At 42.5% G+C, this 20,098-nt stretch overlaps 1 protein-coding gene across 2 annotated transcripts; it reads left to right on the forward strand.

Annotated features, from left to right (window-relative positions):
• Positions 1 to 6,237: 6,237 nt before the first annotated feature.
• VMA21 (vacuolar ATPase assembly factor VMA21) lies at positions 6,238 to 13,396 on the forward strand. 2 transcript variants are annotated; one of them, XM_090060412.1, is made up of 3 exons: positions 6,238 to 6,393; positions 7,684 to 7,793; positions 9,601 to 13,396. In XM_090060412.1, the coding sequence occupies exons 1-3, from the start codon at positions 6,338 to 6,340 to the stop codon at positions 9,741 to 9,743; spliced, it is 309 nt and encodes a 102-aa protein (XP_089916538.1). In that variant the 5' UTR covers positions 6,238 to 6,337; the 3' UTR covers positions 9,744 to 13,396. The 2 variants fall into 2 exon arrangements, with proteins under 2 accessions (XP_089916538.1, XP_089916539.1); XM_090060413.1 differs by lacking the exon at positions 6,238 to 6,393 and adding an exon at positions 7,538 to 7,575.
• Positions 13,397 to 20,098: the final 6,702 nt, after the last annotated feature.

Here is a 20,098-nt window from a genome sequence, read left to right on the forward strand (position 1 = left end):
TCCAAGGAGCACACTTGCATTAACGAGTTATCTGAGCCAACCTTCCTTTAATTGTCAAATGGGATATGCATATCAGAGCTGCCTGGTATTTTCATGTCAGTATAAAAAATCTATTAGATTTTCACAAATGTTTATGTCTTTTTAACCTAATGTTGAGCTGATCAGAGCATTTGACATGTCGACTATTATGAGGCTATCTTCTCCAGAATTTTCCCCCTTTTATGATGAATTATAGTATCAAGAGCTTGACTAGCAAATTAATACGTACAGGTTGTGCTATGTTAATTGCAGGAATGAAGTGTTTCTTTGTACGCAAATGTGTGCAAACAGCTATTTCTTCCTTACTGAGCACCATGTGTGTTTCAAGCTCTGTGTCCTGGTTGTGTGTGCCCATTAACAGATGGGATCATTTCCATTATTGGTCCTACATTCCTTCTGCAATTGGATAAGACTGGGCTATTGCCAGTGTGCCTACCAATTACTAAGCACCTCTAGTCAGGAGCAGATATTTGCCCCTGGTTGTTGTTCATCTTGGGATCTGTAGTAGTGAACACTACATTTTTTTCCTTCCCCAAGCCCCATGTAAGTGGCTTGATAAGCCAGATTTATGCAACAGTTTCATTCCATCTCTTTAAACCAATCCTTTGTGAAGTGGAGTTTATGACAATAAATGAGTGTATTAGCATTGCTGTACTTTGCAATGTATCTGAAATTTCAAATGTTGCCCATTTTTTTCTGTAGCAACCAGTTAATGACCCCTGGGGTGCACATTAAACATTTGACTGAATAGGTATAAAAGACATGCATAACTGGTGTCTTGGTTTCGCTATAGCTTCCAGAAACTCACTCTCATCTTGGCTTCAAAAGCATTTTCTCGTTCATATAGTGAAACCTACAGACCCGAAACAGCCATGAATGCCTCTATCATAAATCTCTGCTGGTCGTTCCATATACTGCACCTTCCCCCCTTAGCTGTTCAGCTCTACCCTACCCTCAGTGAAAACATTTCTAATCGTGAACGAGTGATTACAAATCCAAAGTGAAGGGCGAGCTGCTCAAGACCCACTGCTGCAAGGCACTGCGAGGATGTTATGTGCTGCTAAGAGACCTTGGCTAACAGTATTTCTCTGTTTCACCAGGAGGGATTAGCAAAGCTTGTGAGATGCTCAGATTATACAGTTATTATTTGGCACCGTTGTTCTGTGCAGAGCATGGTGGATGCACCGACGAGTCCTTTGGCTGCTGAGTCTGATGCACGAGTGACAGGCCCACCCAGGGGTTGGGGTGAGGTATACAGTCACAAGAGCCATGGAACTACCTTAAGCAAAAAAGGTGAACGTCCTACAGCTGGAAAAGTTTTCTCAAATCACCCATCAGAAAATAAGCTAAGTAGATACACACCAAGGGATACAAAACTGGTATAAAATAAAGACCCAAGAAAGAGATTACAATAGCAGAGTTTTATAGAATGACTCGGTATCTTCTAAATGTTATGGAGCAACAATTATCACTCCATCATTTGGGTTGTGGTGGAGTTTGAATTTTAAGGGCAAATTTTGCATCATTAACATTTATAATAAAAGCTAAATCAGCCCATGATGTGGTAAGGCAGGTCAAGGTAGACTTGGAGGCAAAATCTAAAGCAATTTGACGAGGAGTTACCTGACTTCTTAAAAATAAAATCTAAGAAAGCAAATGCTTGTTCACAGGTACAAAAGTCTTCTAGCATTTCCATTAAGCATCCCTATATAAAGACCATGCACGATGCAATAAAGAAATACAAGAAAATGATTCACCAGCACTTTTGCAAGCTTGATTGATGAGAGAGCCAGTCAGATGAGAGAGAAAATTATTCTGAGATATAAAATATTTCTGAATTGCAACCCTGCCCCTCCTCCCCTCCCCCCCAAAAAGAAAACTCTACATTGGCTGTACTTGGATTGGTAAGCCGCCAATGATTTGTTGCCTTTTGATAATGCATTTAAATCTTCCTGGCACATATATTTAATGAGAAACTGTTCCAATTTGGAGTTCCCTGCTTCATTTTAAAAGGGTCTTGTGTAGTTGTTAGTCTCACCAGGGGAAGTCAACCCAGAGGTGGAAAGAACAGCCTGTACCTTATGTTAAAATACAAAGAAAATCAAATGGATGCTTATTAAAGCCACCTACTGTAGTTCATTACTTTTAACTGTGCTGTTTGGTTCATAACTAAAGCAGGACAATTTCCTTAACTTTTTTCACAAATTAGTTATTCACTGGAAATGCAGTTCAGGGCAGCCAAAGATTGTTTATGAATTCAGGAAAACTCGCAAGTGGTCTTGGCTGAAACAAAAGTTAAGACGAAAAACTATAGGAACTGTCAAAATAAATCATTTTTTTGATTTTTTTTTTTTTTTTTTTAAGTAAACTGCTTTGGTTTTTCAGGCTCTGTTCACAAGGCAGGGATTAGAAAATCAAAGAAGAGGAAGAGGTGGCCCCCATGCCATTCCTTAGAGGTCTCGCGGCTGGGGGGAGACTGGCTTTCAAATCCCCTTTGCTTCATTCAGAGAAGGGATCTGAAGATGGAAGGTGTCTTCAGATTTGGTTACCCCATGCTTCTAGGTTTTGCTGGTTGCCACGTGGGCTGGGAAAGAATTTTTTCCCTTCCCGGTGCTACATGTTCGGGCATTTTTGTTTGCCAAGACTAAGAATTTTGATGGAGATGCTGATGCTCCTGCTGGAACTGAAAAAAACCCAGTGGTCCCTGGCTAGAAGGTCTTGCTGTTCCCCTTAGGGTCAGACTGATTTTCACACTTGGACAAGAAAAATTTTACCCTGCAGTCATATTGATAAGTTCTGTAGGAGTTTTGGCTTTCTTCTGCAACAGGGGACATGGTCCTCATCCTTGAACATAACTCTTTGCAATGTCAGGACATTAACAGTGCCGTTGTCCCTCTGCTTTAACTATATATAGCAAGTTAGGGTGTTTTTCGTGTTTCAGGAATTATGCCTGGTAGTTGTACAAGGAAGGGTATTTGAAGTTTTTAAGAAAAGATTACAAAAAGTATTTGTCTAGGATGGTTTAGATAGCGATGATCCTATCTTGAGCAGGGGATTGGACTAGATGGCCTCCTGAGGTCCTTTCCAGTGCTTCTTTTCTATGATCAGCCGAGTTCTGGTCTTTATAGTATTCTGGGGTGAATACTATAGTCTCCCCTGTTGAAGGCAGGAGCACATCATGGGGGAGGTACAGTGGTGCGAACGGGAAGGTTGGAAGCAGGGATGTAGCTACCCCTGCAGCACTGGTTGCTACTCCTACACTGCACTTTTAACATCCTGGCTCCACCTGTGATTGAACACGTTTCACGTTATATAAATAGTTTGTTGGAACAGGAATTGGAATCTAAAGACTTAGGCTCTCGCATGCATACTCGCTCTGCTCTTTCTAGCCCAGGGGTCTAGAGAACCACTGTAAGGAGAAAGACGATTGAACTGCACTGCTTAGAGACTGGATCCTGATCAGCTGTGGAACAGAGATCATAAGCTCCATGTCCTTATTTGCTCTTGTACAGCAATCTGAACACAGCTGACTGAATAAACAAGCAGGACTATGAGTCTCTTTAGAATTGCATTCACCACTAAAAGCAAACATGTAAATTTTCTAATTCAACAAAATCCGTCCACTCTTGACAGGGGGGGCCAAACCACAAGAAAAAAAAAAAATCAAGGTTCTTAATTATGCATGATCCCAAGAGAGAAATTTACTATCAGAATAAATGGGCTTGGATTTCTGCCCCTTTGAAAATAGTATTCCCTTGCTCCTCTTTCCTGTGAGCTTGAGTGCTGTGCCAAGGCAAAATGTCTGGGCTATGCCAGACTGTTTACGCTGTGAATCTGTGAGTCCAAATGCTTGCAGAGCAGCTCCAGGGGGGCAAGATTGTTTCTCCAGTCAGTGCCATGCCCATTTAACATTCCCAAAGGTCTCATTACTGCTCTGGCACACATTTCACTTACACAGCAGGCTGCTGTTTGAGAAGTTTACCCAGGCTCCACATGATATACAGTTTTCCTTTGATTTTGTGGGGGAAATATTCTGGCTGAGCAAAAGCAGGAGGCACATAAATCTGTTTTACATGTAATGATTTACGAAGAAGCACATGGAAGCATCTAAAGATATGTTTGCTCTATGCGCTCCTCATGTTCTGTGAATAATAATTTATCCTCTTCTACAATACTGGACTGGAGAGTGAAACCCCGAGAGCATGTTGAATCCAGTGAATCAGGTGCAGGAACAAAGGAATCCAAAAAAAAGAAGTGTTGATGTTTTTCTTGTGGGCACCAAAACTAGCAAGATGATCTACGCAAGCTCCAAGGATGCTATCAAAAAGAAATTTCAAGGCATAAAGCATGAATGCAAAGCAAGTGGGCCAGAGGATCTCAACTGAGCTTGTATTGTTGAGGTTCCTTAGTCGTAGCTTTTGAAGGCTGTCCAGTGCCACAACTCTACAAGCACCCCACATTTCATATATCCCAAATGTAAAGCAGAGACCCTAGGCCAGAGTTTCACTATCTGTCTTGTAGAATAAAGTAGGCTCTTGAGCTGTAGTATGTACAAATGACCCTAAATAAATCAAGTCCAAGGATTCGAACAAACAAACAATACCTCCCCCCCCACAAAAATGCAAACAAACCCTGCCTAGTGCAAAGAGACTGGACCTAATGATCTACAAGGTCCCTCCCAGCCCTTAACAATCTAGGAATCTATACCTGTTTTGTGACCACGTGGCCTTGATCTTGACGGCCCATGCATTGCTTCAAGAAATGATTCAGTAATGGGGCACATCTCAAACATTGGTCTCCTGATAAAACCCACCATATGTCACATAGGATCATAGGAGAGGAGGGCCGGAAGGGGCCCTACAAGATCATCTAGTCCAGCCCCCCGTCGCACGGGGGTTGATCTGTCGGGGGACATTGCCACAAATCTCAGGAACGCTAATGAAACACAGTCGTGCTGTCGGCGCCATTCATAACAACAGCTGGTCCAAGGACAGGCTGATTACTGACTTTCACCCTCGTGGAGTAAAGTTGTCCTTGTCTCCGTGCTCCAGGGTGCGAGAAGGGTTTCTTCCCTCTTGAAGCCCTGTGGACACCACGGCTCCCAGAAGGACTGCGCTGATATGAAGGAATGAACTGAATGGAAGCGGCTCAAGCGCGGCAAAGTCGGCACGGCTCCGCACAGAAATTCCCCTAGGAAAAGCATGGCTCCCCTCCTTACTTGGGGGAAAGGCGTCTTTCTGGAAAACCCTAGCTCGGGACCTGCTTAACTCGCAGTGAGACGAAGGGGTTTGTGCACCAGCGGGCACCTGCCCCTCCCAGCAGTGAGGCCCACGGCCCCCACTGGGGAGCCAGCATTTTATTTGTACTAATTCTTTTTGTTGCTGATTTTTGCAGAGAATCCCCGATTTCACGGCTTCCACAAAATCTGTGAATTAAGTAGGTCCCTAACTACAGCACCAGGCAGCCTGATTATTTTGCTGCTTTAGAGCTGTTCTCCCAGCTGGGTGGAGAAGAGTTTCTCTATGTGGTTGACATACAAAATACTAGAACTTTTGGGGCCAAAACGATATATTTTTATTAGACCAATTGGGAAATCGCAAGAAAATTGTCCTTTTTCCCCCCCCCCCCCTCTTTTCCTCAGAAAAGGACAATTCTTTTTGCAGGGAAGGACAATTTCCTTTTTTTTTTTTCCTGCAGAAAATGACAATTTTCTTGCGATTTCCAAGTTGGTCTAATAAAAGGTATAATTTTGGCACTGAGAGTTCTAGCTTTTCCTATGGCTTCTTGTCTCGGACCAACACGCCTACCAAGTACTCCCCTGTCTACCCTGTTAATGTTTTTTTCCCCCAGATTTACTTCATTTTGAACATTTTTACTGTTATGGGTGGGACATGGTACAAGGGCTGAAATTATCGTATAAATATGGTAATGACGGCAACACTGGCCGCCCCTCCAGCCCTGGCGTAGCCCCGCCCCTTTCAGCTGAAAGTGCTGATAAGGGAGGCGCCCTGATTGGCTGACGGGGCAGCGGGGCGTGGCCTAGTGGCCGTTGGAGCACTCCCTGCGGGCTACTCGCTCCCTCTACTCCCTCATCGCCTAGCCTCGGGTCACCTGACCGGCTTGGAGTCATCTTATTGGCGGGGAGGAGGGGGGTCATCTGACCGCCAAAGAGTCATCTGATTGACGCGGAGGAGGGAGGGAGACACCTGACCGGCTTGGAATCACCTGATTGGCGGGAAGGGGGGAGGTCACCTGACCGGAAGCAGAGTGCGAGGTGCTGTTGTGTGAGGGGAGCGTGATGGAGCGCTACGACAAGGCGGCTCTCAACGCGTTGGCGCCCCCTGAGCCACGGCAGTAAGGAGCAGAGCGGGGTGCCGGGCGGCACGGCTGTGGGGGGAGGGCCTGGCTTTCCCCTGCTACGAGCTCTGCGGGGAGCCTCCTCGGGTCGCTTCAGACCATAGAAACCAGTTACTTGAAATTCGGGTTGACCCTCTAGCTCTCCCCCCCGCCCTCCGTGCAGACGGGATTTTAGAGCTGGGCTGGGCCGAGTCCCCCGGTGCTGTCCTCACCCGCCTGGCTGCGTTGTGGCCCTTTGCACGTCCAAATTCCTGCCTGCTGGGACAGGGACGTGGTGACCTTGCAAGGCAGCGCCTGGGTGCTTCCATAACCGGTTTGGAGCAAACGCGTGAACCAAGCCGGTGGGAGCCAGCAGGAACGAGGCATAGACTGAGCCGGTTCCCAATCGATCAAGATCTCAAAGACAGGTCTTTCCACAGGATGAGGAGGAGAATCTCACCCTAAATTTTGAGGCAGGGTCGTCCTTATCCAAATTTCCCTGCTCCCATAACAGGCAATTGAGTAGCAGGCTGTTAAAACCATGTCTTGCTTTCCTGATTTTTTTAAGGGCACTGATACGTGAAAGCGGAGGCTGCTCCGATGTTCTGGAATTGCGACGTGTCGGAGCAGATGAGATTAATTGAGTCTCCATGGCCATGCCACAGCAGCCTCCCGTGTCTCGGGTGGCCGCGGGGGTGCTTGATCAAACGAGCTTTACTCAAGTGCCACCGCTGCCACTTGTAAGCGCAGGGGCACTGGTACATGAGATGTGGCAGCGCTTTGATTAAAGCGGCTGCGAGCCACGCTGATTAGAGCACCGCGCCTCCACCCCTGGATCATGTGTAAAATATTCTGAGTGATCCTCGGGGATTTTTCCCACGAACATAATGGGAAAATGGGTTGATCACATGGGCGTACTGACAACACAAAATCCTGTCAAGTTCACAAATACGCAAATATAAAAATTGGTATAAGCATGGTTTTTAAATTGTAGCTCCCTTGAGTGCTTTACTAAATGTTTGTCAAAGTGAGGGGTAAAAAATTGAAAATGTGATTTCACTATTTGTCAAGTAGTAACTTTTTAATGGTACAGCGTGGTCTTGGCTACTTCTGACCTTGAAGACTTGTTAGTGCCACCACTGAGTGCAAAGCTCTGTTCTTCTAATCTACAGAGCAAATGCAAGACATCACAACAAAGATGTAAGCTGTTGTTGGATAGTTTTGTCCTGTTGAAGCAGTTACTTAGCGTGTCAGACCTGCACACTGTGATTTCCTTCTGTGTTTACTTTTCTTTCTTGCTTATTTCAGAAGTGAAGGTTCAATAACATCAACTTTAAGAACACTCCTGTTCTTCACTGCTTTAATGATCACACTACCTATTGGGCTGTATTTCTCTTCAAAGGCTTATGTATTTGAAGGTAATTCTCTTTTTGCTAATTAGAAATGCTTGTAAGAGGAAAAGCTTTGTGTCTGTGCTGCTGTGTTCTTCTCTCTTCTATAATTCTTTGTAGTATAAATGCCTTTGTGTAACAAGGAAATGTCTTGAATTTGGGGCTAGAAAGTAAATTGAATATTTTAATGGACAGGACCATTTGACTAATTGAATTAGTTTGTCTCAGCCGTTTCATTGGCAAAGCCACCTGTGTAAATATAAAAGCTGAGATCTGTTTATATAACAAATATTTCAAGGCCTGCACTTGTTAAAGTGTGTGGGAATCATAAGGTTGCAGTGGCAAAAATATTCAAGATGGAATAATTCCATGCTTCAGTAACCCATATTTTTTTTTTTGTAACATAATGTTACAAGGTCAAACAGAAGCTGAACATGATTGCCTGTGGAATTCCATCTTCTTCCTGTAAACTGGGGATTTAGTTGGTAATGTAGAGAGAGTATAGCACTGTCAGATGCTTAATAATAAACGAACAACGACCACAGATTCTGCAGCATGAAAAACAGGCAAGAACAAGGGAACTTCTGATGATGCAACATCTTGCTGTTAAAAATGGAACTTCCTCTTTAAGGAAAGAGGATTTGGTAAATATATCACAGATTTGAAGAGCCTGCCAAAACTAACTTTGCTCTCTTTGGTGCGTGTGGCTACATACAGTTCTGAAAGCTAAAGTTTGTGCCTGTGGAAAAAGTATTAGAAACGCCTTCAAGAAAAAAATTATTCCTTGATTATATTCACTTTTGAAATCTGTCTTGCCAAGCTGTTAATCGCAACAAGATTTACAGGCAGTTTATTCTGGGTTATAGCAAGTAATATCCCAAAAATAGTTCTAGTTATTCATATCTGTTATATAGGAGAATAATGTTGCTGGGTTTGAAGTATGGGAATGTATTGCAATCTAACATTATTAATTTAATGAAAGATCATACAGGGAAGAAACTTAAGACTGAAAAATCTTTTAGACTTGCGCATTCTTAATATATGATCATATTACCATAAGTAACAAATTTTTGACAGTGTCGTTTGGTTGCCTTTTAGAACTTCAGTATCTCAGTCAAATTCCACGTCGGAGCCATCATCCTCTATAGCTGCATACTCCTTTTTAGAAACAGTCTTGCCTTCAAACAAGCCCATGGATGTAGGGGGTATTATGCACATAGTTCAAAGATATCTGAAGATGGACAATGGATAGAAAATGTTAATTTTTCTTCCAAATGCTAGCCTGTTTTGGATTTTTGTGAATTGTATCTTTTAATTTTAGTTATCTAGTGCACATCATACCAGGCTAAATTCACAGTCCAGTAACTTACTTCATTACTAGTTTTTATGTTGCTTCCAGTTAGTAAGCATGAGTTGGCAGCTTGAGCATAGAAGGCAAGACATAGAAGGCAGACTGTTAATTTACACTTGGACTGTAAGTGAATCACTTAACTGTTCTTCCCAAGACTTTCCTGTCTGTAAGGGAATAAAAGTTACTATCAGGGTGCAGAGGCTTAGGTGATGTTGGAAAATGAACTTTTACAAATGCCTTGAAGGTCTGAAAAGCTGTATGTCTGAAAGGTAATGAAAGTGCTTGTTAAAAGCTGTCATTCCAACTGTAAAATGATTGTGAAGTGTGTTATTGTTGTGAATTTTGGTCCAGTGATCCCTGTACAGAAACATTTGTGTAATCTGGTATTTTGTAACTACTGCACATTTCAGCTTGGTGTCTTAATGTAAATCAGCAAATTCTTGTGAACTAATGTACACTATCATTTGTGTCTTACTTTCTCAGGTACCTTTGGAATGTCCAACAGAGACAGCTATTTTTATGCTGCCATAGTTGCTGTTGTTGCTGTTCATGTGGTACTTGCTCTGTTTGTCTATGTAGCGTGGAATGAAGGTTCTCGGCAGTGGCGGGAAGGCAAGCAGGATTAAAGTGAATATCACCATCTGATGCCTACGGACTGTAAACAGAGTAGTTGTGGATTGAGTAATCTTTCTTCATAATGTACGGTGTACATATACAAAGTGGAGGTTAATGCCTCAACACTGGAAGTCTATGAATAGAACAAGATTTATGCTCATCTCATCTGAATACCAATATTTGGCTAAAGACTAAAACAAAGTTATTCAACCTCAACTTGGCAAGGTTGAGAAGGTCTTCACCTGAAATTGAAACAAATAGGCTGGGCTGAATGTGTGCACAGTTTGGGTTTTTTGTTTTTTGGGTTTTTTTTGTGCAAGTCTTGGAGCAGGCAAGAACAACTAAGCAAAATGTTGGTTGAAGTCAATTATTAAGTTAAAATTATGTATTGATTCCTACTGTTAACTTACTAGTTTTAAAAGAAACTGAGTAATATGCCAGTAGGACTAAAACACTAGCTTTGCCCATATTTTATGGGCCATTGCTCCATTTTGGGAGCACAGAATCAAACTGAGCGTTATTTTGTACTAGTCAGCTATGGTAATATAAGTATATAGTTTACATTTTTGTTTGGAGCAAAGGAACAGATGGCACACTTTCCATAATCCCTGAAGGCAGCTCTTGAGGCTAAAAAACTTGCATGTTGGAGAGCGGTTAGTTAAATATGCTTGTAGCAATTGTTAGAGATCACAGCCACAAATTCGAGGATGCACCCTTACAATGTCATTAGCAAAAAATGGCTTCTCAGTTTTACCAAAAATTATTTTTGCATCACATTTTGTAGAAAACATTATTTTTTGATTTATAATTAATCTCCAGGGTATATTTTTCAAAGTTATACAGAACCATTTTAGGTGATAACCTGTGGATATATTAAGGAGTGACTGATGCATTTCAAAGTGATCTGTACTACAGCTCAAATCATAAGTATAATGTGAATCTCAGCAATGAGCTTTACCTCCAATTAAATGCAGCAGATTCTCTGGAAACTCATATCTGGGGACAAAGATCTGGGCAAAACAACTAGTTCATTAGAAAACATGATTTCGGTCCTGCACTTCATATTAAACTTTTTTTAATCTTTTTTCTTTCAAATATAACTTTGGCTTGTTGCATTTTTAAATTCTTCTAATTTATTCTTGCAGCCTTTGGCTATTTCTAATGAATCTGGAAGATTGCAATATTGTGAACTTGCTTATCTGCCTACCTTTCCTGTTGTGAACCTTCCTTACAAAAGGAGAGATATTTAGTATTTATTTTGCAGTGAAAATACTAAAAAAGGAGGTGCTGTGGACTAGCTCTGCTTCAACTGATAACGGGCTGATTTTTGATATTTTCTGGGGTGTAGTCATGAACAAAGAGAGTGGGTTTTAGAGAGGTACAGGAGAAACCGAGCATGTTTTAAAGGAAAAGGCAAACCGTAGTGATACTGTGAAATAACATGGTAATGATACTGTAACCACTGTTAAAAGATTGGCACCATAATATTTTATCATTGTTATTTCCCAATAATAAAAAGCAGGCCTGTATGTTTTGTTGAATCATGAACCGTATAGTCAAATCAGGATGCTGCCCTGAATTGCATTTTGGTTTCGTGCTAAACTTAACAGGCTTTTTGCATGTGTGTGGAACAGGGTACCACCATGCACAGAATTTTCCCAGTTCGTTGGGCTTTTTTTGTTTAGGGTTTAGGTTTCTTGGGTTTGTTTTGTTTTTAAGGCAATTGTTTTGGGATTTTCCATTTCATTTTTACCACTTTATGCCATTTCTATGAGATTTTTGCTTAATACAAGATAGGGAGTATTTAGCTTTTGCACTTGCAGGCAAAACATGCCTACGAATATTATAAAATGACGCACAGGTGCATACCTGCCTTGTAGCTATAGAATGGAGTATTAAGCTGTAGAACCATCTCACATGTGGGATGAAACATTAATGTGAAACCTACTATTGCATAGTGACTTCAGATTAGGACAAATCAACCTTTGAATCTTGTTCCTGGAGCATTAGGTTTTCCAGTCTAAAAGGCCAATGTTAGGTTGCTGCTGGCACACTAGGAAATGATCCTGTAGTTTATTTCTCATGGAGTTTTATTTTATAAGGTGACAGTGAGAAATTCCTATTTTCCCACCTTTATTAGACAACATGTAGAATACATAATGCCTTGTAAGAAAGAGAGACCTTACAGAACAAATCCCATTATCAAGAACTAGTAAACAAATATTAGAGCTGTAAAGTTTCTGGACTTTTTTATTTTGTTGCTGCTCACATACTAACAGCGTCTCATAAAGAATAGATTAGCTAAAGCGATGTACAGAGTCAATTTTTGCTTAATTTATATGCTTGAAAATGAAAGGTCTGCCCTGCTTCATTAATTGTGTACTATACTATATCTATGGTTGTGTTGTGTGGCAGGAATGTCCTGATGCTAAAACTATTTCCTTGGGATTATGGAAATAATTACTGTAACTTGCTGGGTTGATCACAAAAACTGAGATATGCTGGAAAAGTTTGAGAGCCAGGACCACTCTGCCATTTAAGAGTGGAAAATACAGTGTTAACCCATTCGCTACATCTTGTTTCTGCAAGTGGCATATCTTGGTTTCAAAAAGATTCCCTTGAGAGAATGCAAGATGAGTATGTGGAAAGGGGTAAGAGCAATAAGCCAGGTTATGTATTGTCAGAACAAGGAAGCTGGTGAGCCATCAGGTGAGTGACACAGCGGCCACATGTACACAAAGTCCTGCCTGTGCAGTCATTGAGTACTTGTATAACCAAATACTCAATGACTGCAGTAACTGCAAGCTGTGCAGTCGACGTCTCATGTAGACATGGCCAGTGAAGAGTACCATATTGAAACCAGTAGGAAGTCAGCACCACAGAATTGGTAGTTAAAAAGGGCTTAAAGAGTATCCATAGCAGAGTTCAGATATGGCTTAAGATCTGCCTTAAACTCAGTGTAAGCATTAGTCTGTCTAAAAACTGGCTTAGTTTGGCTAACGTAGACAAGCCCAAAATCTGTTTGTTAAAACAAAGCAAATACTATAAGTGCTACTTCAAGTAGGAGTCTGACTCATTCCATTTGGATATCCAGAGACTTAGAAGCATGGCTGTAATGCCTGCATACCCCAGCAATGGACCTCTTCCCCCCCCCCAGCAGCTGTGCTAAGCCTCACCATAAAGGCAGAACTAAGGGACTGCCCAGAAAACTTGCAAATGAGAAACTTCTTCCTTGTTTGCAAGCTCTTTGGGCATGAGCTGATGTAAATGTTCATGCCAAGTGTTAGTTTGGCATAAACTGAGATTTTTCTAATAAAGATTTTGCATAATAGCAGGGAGTTCTCCATCAGGATAGGCTTTGTTTGTAGAGGAATGCTGGTCTACATGACAGCCAGTGAAATTGGTTTCATGAACTGCTCTGCTAATGTCAACATAATGGGTTGCTCAGCCTTCTTGATAGTAGAAATTATGTGCCATGATAGTTTCTACTTGGAGCCTTCTTGTGCTTCAGCAAACTTAAATATTTTTTTTTTAAATCTGTATGTTCCTGCCTTTGTAGCCTGAACGTGTAATGTGTAATCTGTTGTCTCTGCAGGGTAACATAGAAGCAAATTTGTATGCTGTAACATTGTATTTCTAAAATCATAAATGTTTTTGTCCTCTGCTTTGTCTTGTATATTAGTTTTGTGTAAAAATAGCGCAAACCTTTTAACAAGGCAATGTTGGTGCACAAAGCTTGGTTTGTAGTATTATTATTATTATTATTATTATTATGTTTTAACTTTGAATGATTTTCAGCACTTCAAATACAGGAAGTGGTGGTTTAACAAGGCAAATATTGTGACAGTTCAGTCACTGTAAACTGTTCAGTGTTAAGAAATAGTCTTATTTTCCAAGCAGACCACATTATCTGTGTCTTTCATACGTGGGTAGGAGGAGGGGGGGTAGTTAGTCATTTCGGTCAGAAGGCAGGGTATATATGCATCTTTATAGACTAGCTTATAGTTAAATGCACACACTCCGACTTGTGTTTTTTCTGCACATCCTTTCACAGCATTTGATGAAGCGAACTTGGGTTTGTGAAAGTTTGTGCTACATATATATAGTTATTGCATTTAGTTAGTCAGGTTGGTTCAAGGGTGGAATAAATGTCAGATGTGGCCAGACTCTGTTTCCCCCACAGCTCCTGCCCATGCCTCTTGCTGGTCTCCATTGAGACCCCAGAAGTGACAGGGCCATGATGGTGCAGGCCTGTAACAGGGTCTCCATGGATACCAGCCTAAATGCTCAAGACCCCTTGCAGTTGGAATCTTGTGCACTGGGGGAACTGTCAAGTGTGGGATCCAAGGCCCGGTAGCTTTCCAAACTTTGTCTGTAATAGTTTTTCAGATTTCCTTGTTCTTGGTTGTCTGCACTTCTTCAGTTTTCATGTGACCCTTCCTTTTACTACCTATCACCCCAGAGACTCAAGGAATACTTGCTCAGTCTGAAATGAGTAATGATTAAGAGGTGGGGATATTCCATCCAGTTTACCTGACTGAATTGCTGGTTGATCGATCTCCCCAAGACTAGCGAGCGTAAGCAAACGTTACTATACTAGTAGCAGTGTTTTGTATTTGAAATACAATGAACGGTTCGATATTGAGACTTATTTAGCATCTGGGTAGAAGCGAGGAGTGTTGGTCATTCTCATTTTATTTAAAGCAAATTTAAGTTTAGCTAAATGGCCCCCAGGAGTTGGCCATTGTCCAAGATTGTCAATAAACAGTTGGGGAACTTCACTTTTTGTCTTACTGCACTAGTAGAATGATTGGCTAGGTGGCAGGCTTTTCTTTGTAATTTTCAATTTTTTTAGGTGCTGTATTGGTAAGGAAATATCAGTAATAATGATTTTTTTCCAATAGGATGTTAGACTCTTAACAGATATTAACCCAAATAGCTTGGTGGCATTCACAATTTGGGAAGGTATGTTAGAAGCCTTGGAGAAGCAATATTGTTGCCCCAAGCAGCTTGCAGTCTAGGGGCAGAGAATTGGAGGGGATGGAGGAAAGTGAAAAAAATAGGACCTTTTGTTTTTCTCTTTAAACTGTAAAACAAATCTGCACAGCAGTGGCTTCTCTCTGAGGGGGATACAATTTGGACGTGACAGAAGCCTTGCAGATGAGGTCAGAGAGGCCATGTTCAGTGTTGGAGGTCATCTGTTGAAGGTAGAGGAGTGATGGAGGGCTGAGGGGAAGAGAGTTGGCAGGTGAAGATAGGAATCTGAATGTGCCTTTTTCACACATGCTGCCTATTCCAATCCTCTGGGCAATTATCAGGGTGGGTTTGATTTAAATAATGCTTCAAATCACTGGTCAGGAAGCCTCAGTTCAGTCATTGTTTTCTACCAGAAGTGCACTCTTGTTGTTTTGGTATCCTTTATTCATTGAACTTCTTGAAATTTTTCACTTTAGACATAGGGATGGGCTTGATTCTGTGCGCACAAATTTGCAGCGAGATGGGAGGACTGATGGATGGGTAATTGGGTCTATTATCTCTCATCTCCATATGCTGCCATTAACAAGGATGTTATCTCTGGAGATGCTTCGTTTCAGTTCTCAAACTCATCACAGAGATGCTTAATAGGATCTTCTAGACTGAACACTGAGTCTCATTGGGTAGAGTGGTTTTCTTTAATCTTTACTAATCTATAGAGGTGCCACTGTGAACTCCATAAGATTGGGCCCCTAATACAGCCTGTTGGCCATGGTCTGTTGTGACCTATTTATAAAACTTTTCTAAAAGGGTTACATGGATATATTATCTCAAATAGTATATAATTAGAATTTATAATCTATGATGATATCTGAGTGTTAACATATATTAAAACTATATATAGGGGTTGGGGGGCTTAAATCTTAACAAAAAATGATTAAATTAAAAAAAATTAAAAATCTGTTTGTTTGTTTTTTAATTTAAAAAATCATTGATTTTTATCCACCCTGGTAATTATGCCAGACCATTGATCTAAACTGTAATGTGCAAATCTACATATAAAATGTCAAGGCAACTTTGATTTGGGTTCTGAAAACTTCCAGTTAAGAACACTAACCTGCAAAGCTGCAAGGCTTTTTCCTACTAATTTTCTGCATGTTTTGGGCCTGTATCCATAAGTTTGAGCCTTGAATGTTTGGAACGCACAAAAAAGCATTGTAGTCTTCTGATAATTCTCCTCAAAGGGGAAAGTTGAGTCTGAAATGCAAATGTATGATCAACAAGCAACTGGCACTCTTACCCTTGGTAGCTGTGATTGTCTAATTTTTTTTAAACAAGATGCAAGCTTCTTGTTTTAGGTAGACAAACAATCTGTGTTGGATTACTGCGTGCATGCTACATTTGGTTGAAACTTCCAGGGTAGTTGGAAGGGAGTTGAAATTTAGGTGCTAGGATTAGGGTTATAGCCCTGAGGCTGGATTGAGATCGGGTACAGCTCTGGATTGGGATTTACCATTCTAAGGTGATGGTAAATACTGTGGGTGACGTGAGGGGTGTGCAGATAATGTCCAGGAAAGGACCTTCCTTCCTTGCTTGCCAGTCAGTTACCCCATATTCTTGAAGTTGTTCTGCCTTCTAGCTTAGACGCACAGATTGGGAAGAGAGACCTTGTTGGGGTCTGAGGGTGCGGGATAGGGAAAAGGAGTCTGCTTTACTTGTAAGATAAACTCCCACTTGTTGCTGGTTCATACAGGCGAGCTGTTAGTTGGCTTTTTGGCTGCCTTCTGATGCCTAAATTGGATTAGTGTTTTGCTCTTCAGTTGGGGCTACATTTAAAAGATTGTTTAAAAGCTTCAGTGGGCGCTAAAGGTGGAACTCTAACGGGCTCTAAAAGATACTTTTGTTAAGAGCATGACTTGTCATTCAGTGGCTAGTTTGCCATAGCGCTTCCAAATATAGGCCTCCATATTTAGGTTGTCTTCGTGTCTGTGCTGAGTCCCTAGAGTTGAATATTTGGGGGCAGAACTTTCTCAATGGTCAGGACACTCTTTTCTGGACGCTGGAATCTCCTTTATCTCTCTTTCTTTGTGCATTTTTTGGGGGGGGGGTGTTGCCTGAGATGGATAAAGCGAGTGCACCCTTTGTCTTCAGATGCTCATATGAGGTTTTTACCCCTGTGTACATTTAAAGATGGCACCAGAGAGTTGCTGCAGAAAGAGATCTTTTTGCTGCCAGTTGGCACAGGTCAAGCTATAGTTTAATCGTTTCAATGTCAATGGCCCGAGGCTTAGGCAATGGGTGTGTTTTATTAATTAAAACTTTTTTTTAATGGATGGTGATTTATGGGTGAGAATTGTAGGCGGGAAGCCATGAAAGCACAAAAATAAACAGTTCTGGAACGGTACACTCTGAGCTGTATCTCTGTGGGCGTAGGCCTGTGCTCCAGGCACCATTGCTGTCTGCTATGTTTTTTCTTCCTTAAGACTCTGAGGCTTCTCTGAACTCTGTTTTTTAAAACTTTGAGACCCACCCAGAGGGTGGAGAAAGTGACCTGTCCTTAGGAGAGCATCTGCACAGCTGCAAAAGGGGTAAACCTTTCTTTTCACACTGGCATAGGGCTAGGGTTGGACCTCTCTTAGGGGGAAGAGGCGGTCTCCAAAGCTGTTCTCTTTGCTTTTTCGTAGCTGCATTCAAATAGCTGTCACCAGCGGTCAGATGTTTGAAATTGCATCAGCTAAAGATTTGACAACAAACCTATCCCAGTAGTTGGGGTGCGAGACCCACATAATAATGAAGCAGGGTCATCTCGCATTTCTTGGATGTCTGACGTAGGGCACTTTGAGAACTTGCCCAAAGTCAAAGAAGAGAATCGGCATGTGAGCTTTCATCCTAATTTTGAGTTTTAGTGTCTAATTTGCTAAGCCAAGCCTCCCTGCATCAGCTAATATTTTTAAAAACCATTCCTCAGTGTTGTACAAAGAGGTGTGGACTAGAATATGCTAAAGAAAATTTTCAAAAATATCACAGTTTTGGTTGAAGCTAAGGTATTTTTGTCTAAATCATTATTTTCCTTGCTGAGATCTTGCTGGGGTGATTTGATCCCAGCTGACTTCCTGCCCCTTTGGGCAGGGGGCTGGATCCGATGATCTGGCGAGATCTTGTCCAGCCGTAATGTCTGTGATGCAAAATGCCAGCAGTCATGGATCTGAATCTGGACCAACCCATGATCATGACCACAAGTCTATACAATCTATGTAGCAACCAAAAAGTGAGTGAAGGCAGTTTTCATAACACCAATTTGTTGCCAAATTAAAAAATAAAAGTAATAGGAACTCTCTGAGATTAGAGATGTTTGTAGTCTGTCGGTATGAAAGCATAATTTCCATTAGGAGATAGCGGCATTAAGAGCACTGCTTATTGTGTTGAGTACCTAGAGGTCTCAACAAAATCAGGACTTTGTGCTAGTCGCTGTACAAACTCAAAAGAGGCTTGCTTCAGTGGGTAGGCTTATAGGAATGGAGATGCAGAGAAAAGTTAGCCAATTCCTGAGAGCATGTCTGTGTTGAGAATCTCTCCCTTAGGCTGCGCAAGAGTCAAAACCCTTCCCATAGTTTAGCAAGATTGCTGTTTCAGGCTGGCCCCTTTCTCCAGGCATTCAATATTACATCCTTCAGAAAAAAACTAATGCTCCATCTGCTTCCTTTCCAGTGTGAGAGTGATGCTTGTTCTCAGCAGAAAGGATAGCATTCTCTGTGGGAACTTTGGTGCTGTTGGGAAACATGCTGGGACCTAAGCTCTTTGAGCATATCCTGTATGCACACACACACACACTTCAGTCTATATCCTTACCTAACATGTTGTACCTGTGATCTCTCTCTGCACAGATAACCAGCAACGCTGCTGGCTGTGATAATCGTGTGGATGCTATGGGAGACTTGCGCAATTTAGGCCACTGAACAACTGTTAGCCAGGATTGCATTGGGCGAGATGCATTAAAGGGGTAATTTATAATACCTTAAAGGAATAGCAACACAATAAGGGGTTGACTGGTCTCCTCCAATGTAGTCAATCAGCTGCCAGGTAAATAGTTTCATAGTTTGTAGGGTCGGAAGGGACCTGAGCAGATCATCTAGTCTGACCCCCTGCCATGGCAGGAAAGAGTACTGGGGTCAAACGACCCCAGCAAGATGTTCATCTAACCTCCTCTTAAACACCCCCAGGGTAGGAGCCTGCACCACTTCTCTTGGAAGCTGGTTCCAGACCCTAGCTGCCCTGACGGTGAAGTAGCGCCTCCTGATATCTAACCTAAATCTACCCTCTGCCAGCTTGTGACCGTTATTCCTGGTCACTCCTGGCAGTGCTCGGAGAAACAGTGACTTCCCCAATGCCTGCTGATCCCCCCTGACTAGTTTATAACAGGCCACTAGATCCCCCCCTCAGCCTTCTCTTTTGGAGGCTGAACAGGTTCAGGCCGTAGCCTCTCCTCGTAGGGCCTGCCCTGCTGTCCCCTGATCATACAAGTGGCCTCCTCTGGACCCTCTCCATGCTGTCGACATCCCTCCTGAAGTGCGGCGCCCAGAACTGGACACAGTCCTCCAGCTGCGGCCTGACCAGTGCCGCATAGAGGGGGAGGATCACCTCCTTGGACCTGCTCGAGATGCGTCTGTGGATGCATGCCAAGGTGCGGTTGGCCTTCCTGACAGCCTCTTCACACTGCCGGCCCATGTTCATCTTGGAGTCAATGATGACCCCCAGATCCCTTTCTGCCTCCGTGCTGATAAGAGGGGAGTTCCCCAACCTGTAGGTATGGTGCCAGTTGTTCCTCCCAAGGTGCATCACCTTGCACTTGTGTTGAAACCCATCCTATTCTCGTCCACCCACCCTTGTAACCTGTCTAGGTCTGATTGTAGCCTGTTGCATCCTTCCAGTGTGCCCACGTCCCCCCACATCTTAGTGTCATCAGCAAATTTGAACAGGTGCTTTTTACCCCCTCATCCAAATCGCTGATGAAGATGTTGAACAGTGTGGGCCCGAGGACCGAGCCCTGGGGGACCCCACTGCCCACGTCCTTCCAGGTTGAGAAGGACCCATCCACTACCACCCTCTGGGTGCGGCCCTCCAGCCAGTTGGCAACCCATTTGACTGTGTGGGTGTCTACACCACAGCCCCCCAGTTTCTTAATGAGAATGGGGTGAGAGACAGTGTCAAAAGCCTTCCGGAAGTCCAGGAAGACTATGTCCACTGCTACCCCTGCATCTAATGATCTGGTGATCTGATTGTAAAAGGCCACCAGGTTGGTCTGGCAGGACCTGCCACTGATGAACCCGTGTTGGTTGCCCCTAAGCATGCAGTCCCCTGCTGGCCCCTCCTGGATGTGTGCCAGCATAATTTT

Source organism: Crocodylus siamensis, chromosome 8 (genome assembly GCF_052110815.1).
Source record: "Crocodylus siamensis isolate JL-2025a chromosome 8, ASM5211081v1, whole genome shotgun sequence".
Classification (NCBI taxonomy): Eukaryota; Metazoa; Chordata; order Crocodylia; family Crocodylidae; genus Crocodylus; species Crocodylus siamensis.

What these genes read in the sequence shown, in the direction of transcription:
- VMA21 (XM_090060412.1), top strand. Translation starts at nt 6,338, where the DNA reads ATGGAGCGCTACGACAAGGCGGCTCTCAACGCGTTGGCGCCCCCTGAG. An exon ending in GCGCCCCCTGAGCCACGGCA is followed by an intron (nt 6,394 to 7,683) that starts GTAAGGAGCAGA and finishes TGCTTATTTCAG; the next exon opens with AAGTGAAGGTTCAATAACAT. An exon ending in AAAGGCTTATGTATTTGAAG is followed by an intron (nt 7,794 to 9,600) that starts GTAATTCTCTTT and finishes TTACTTTCTCAG; the next exon opens with GTACCTTTGGAATGTCCAAC.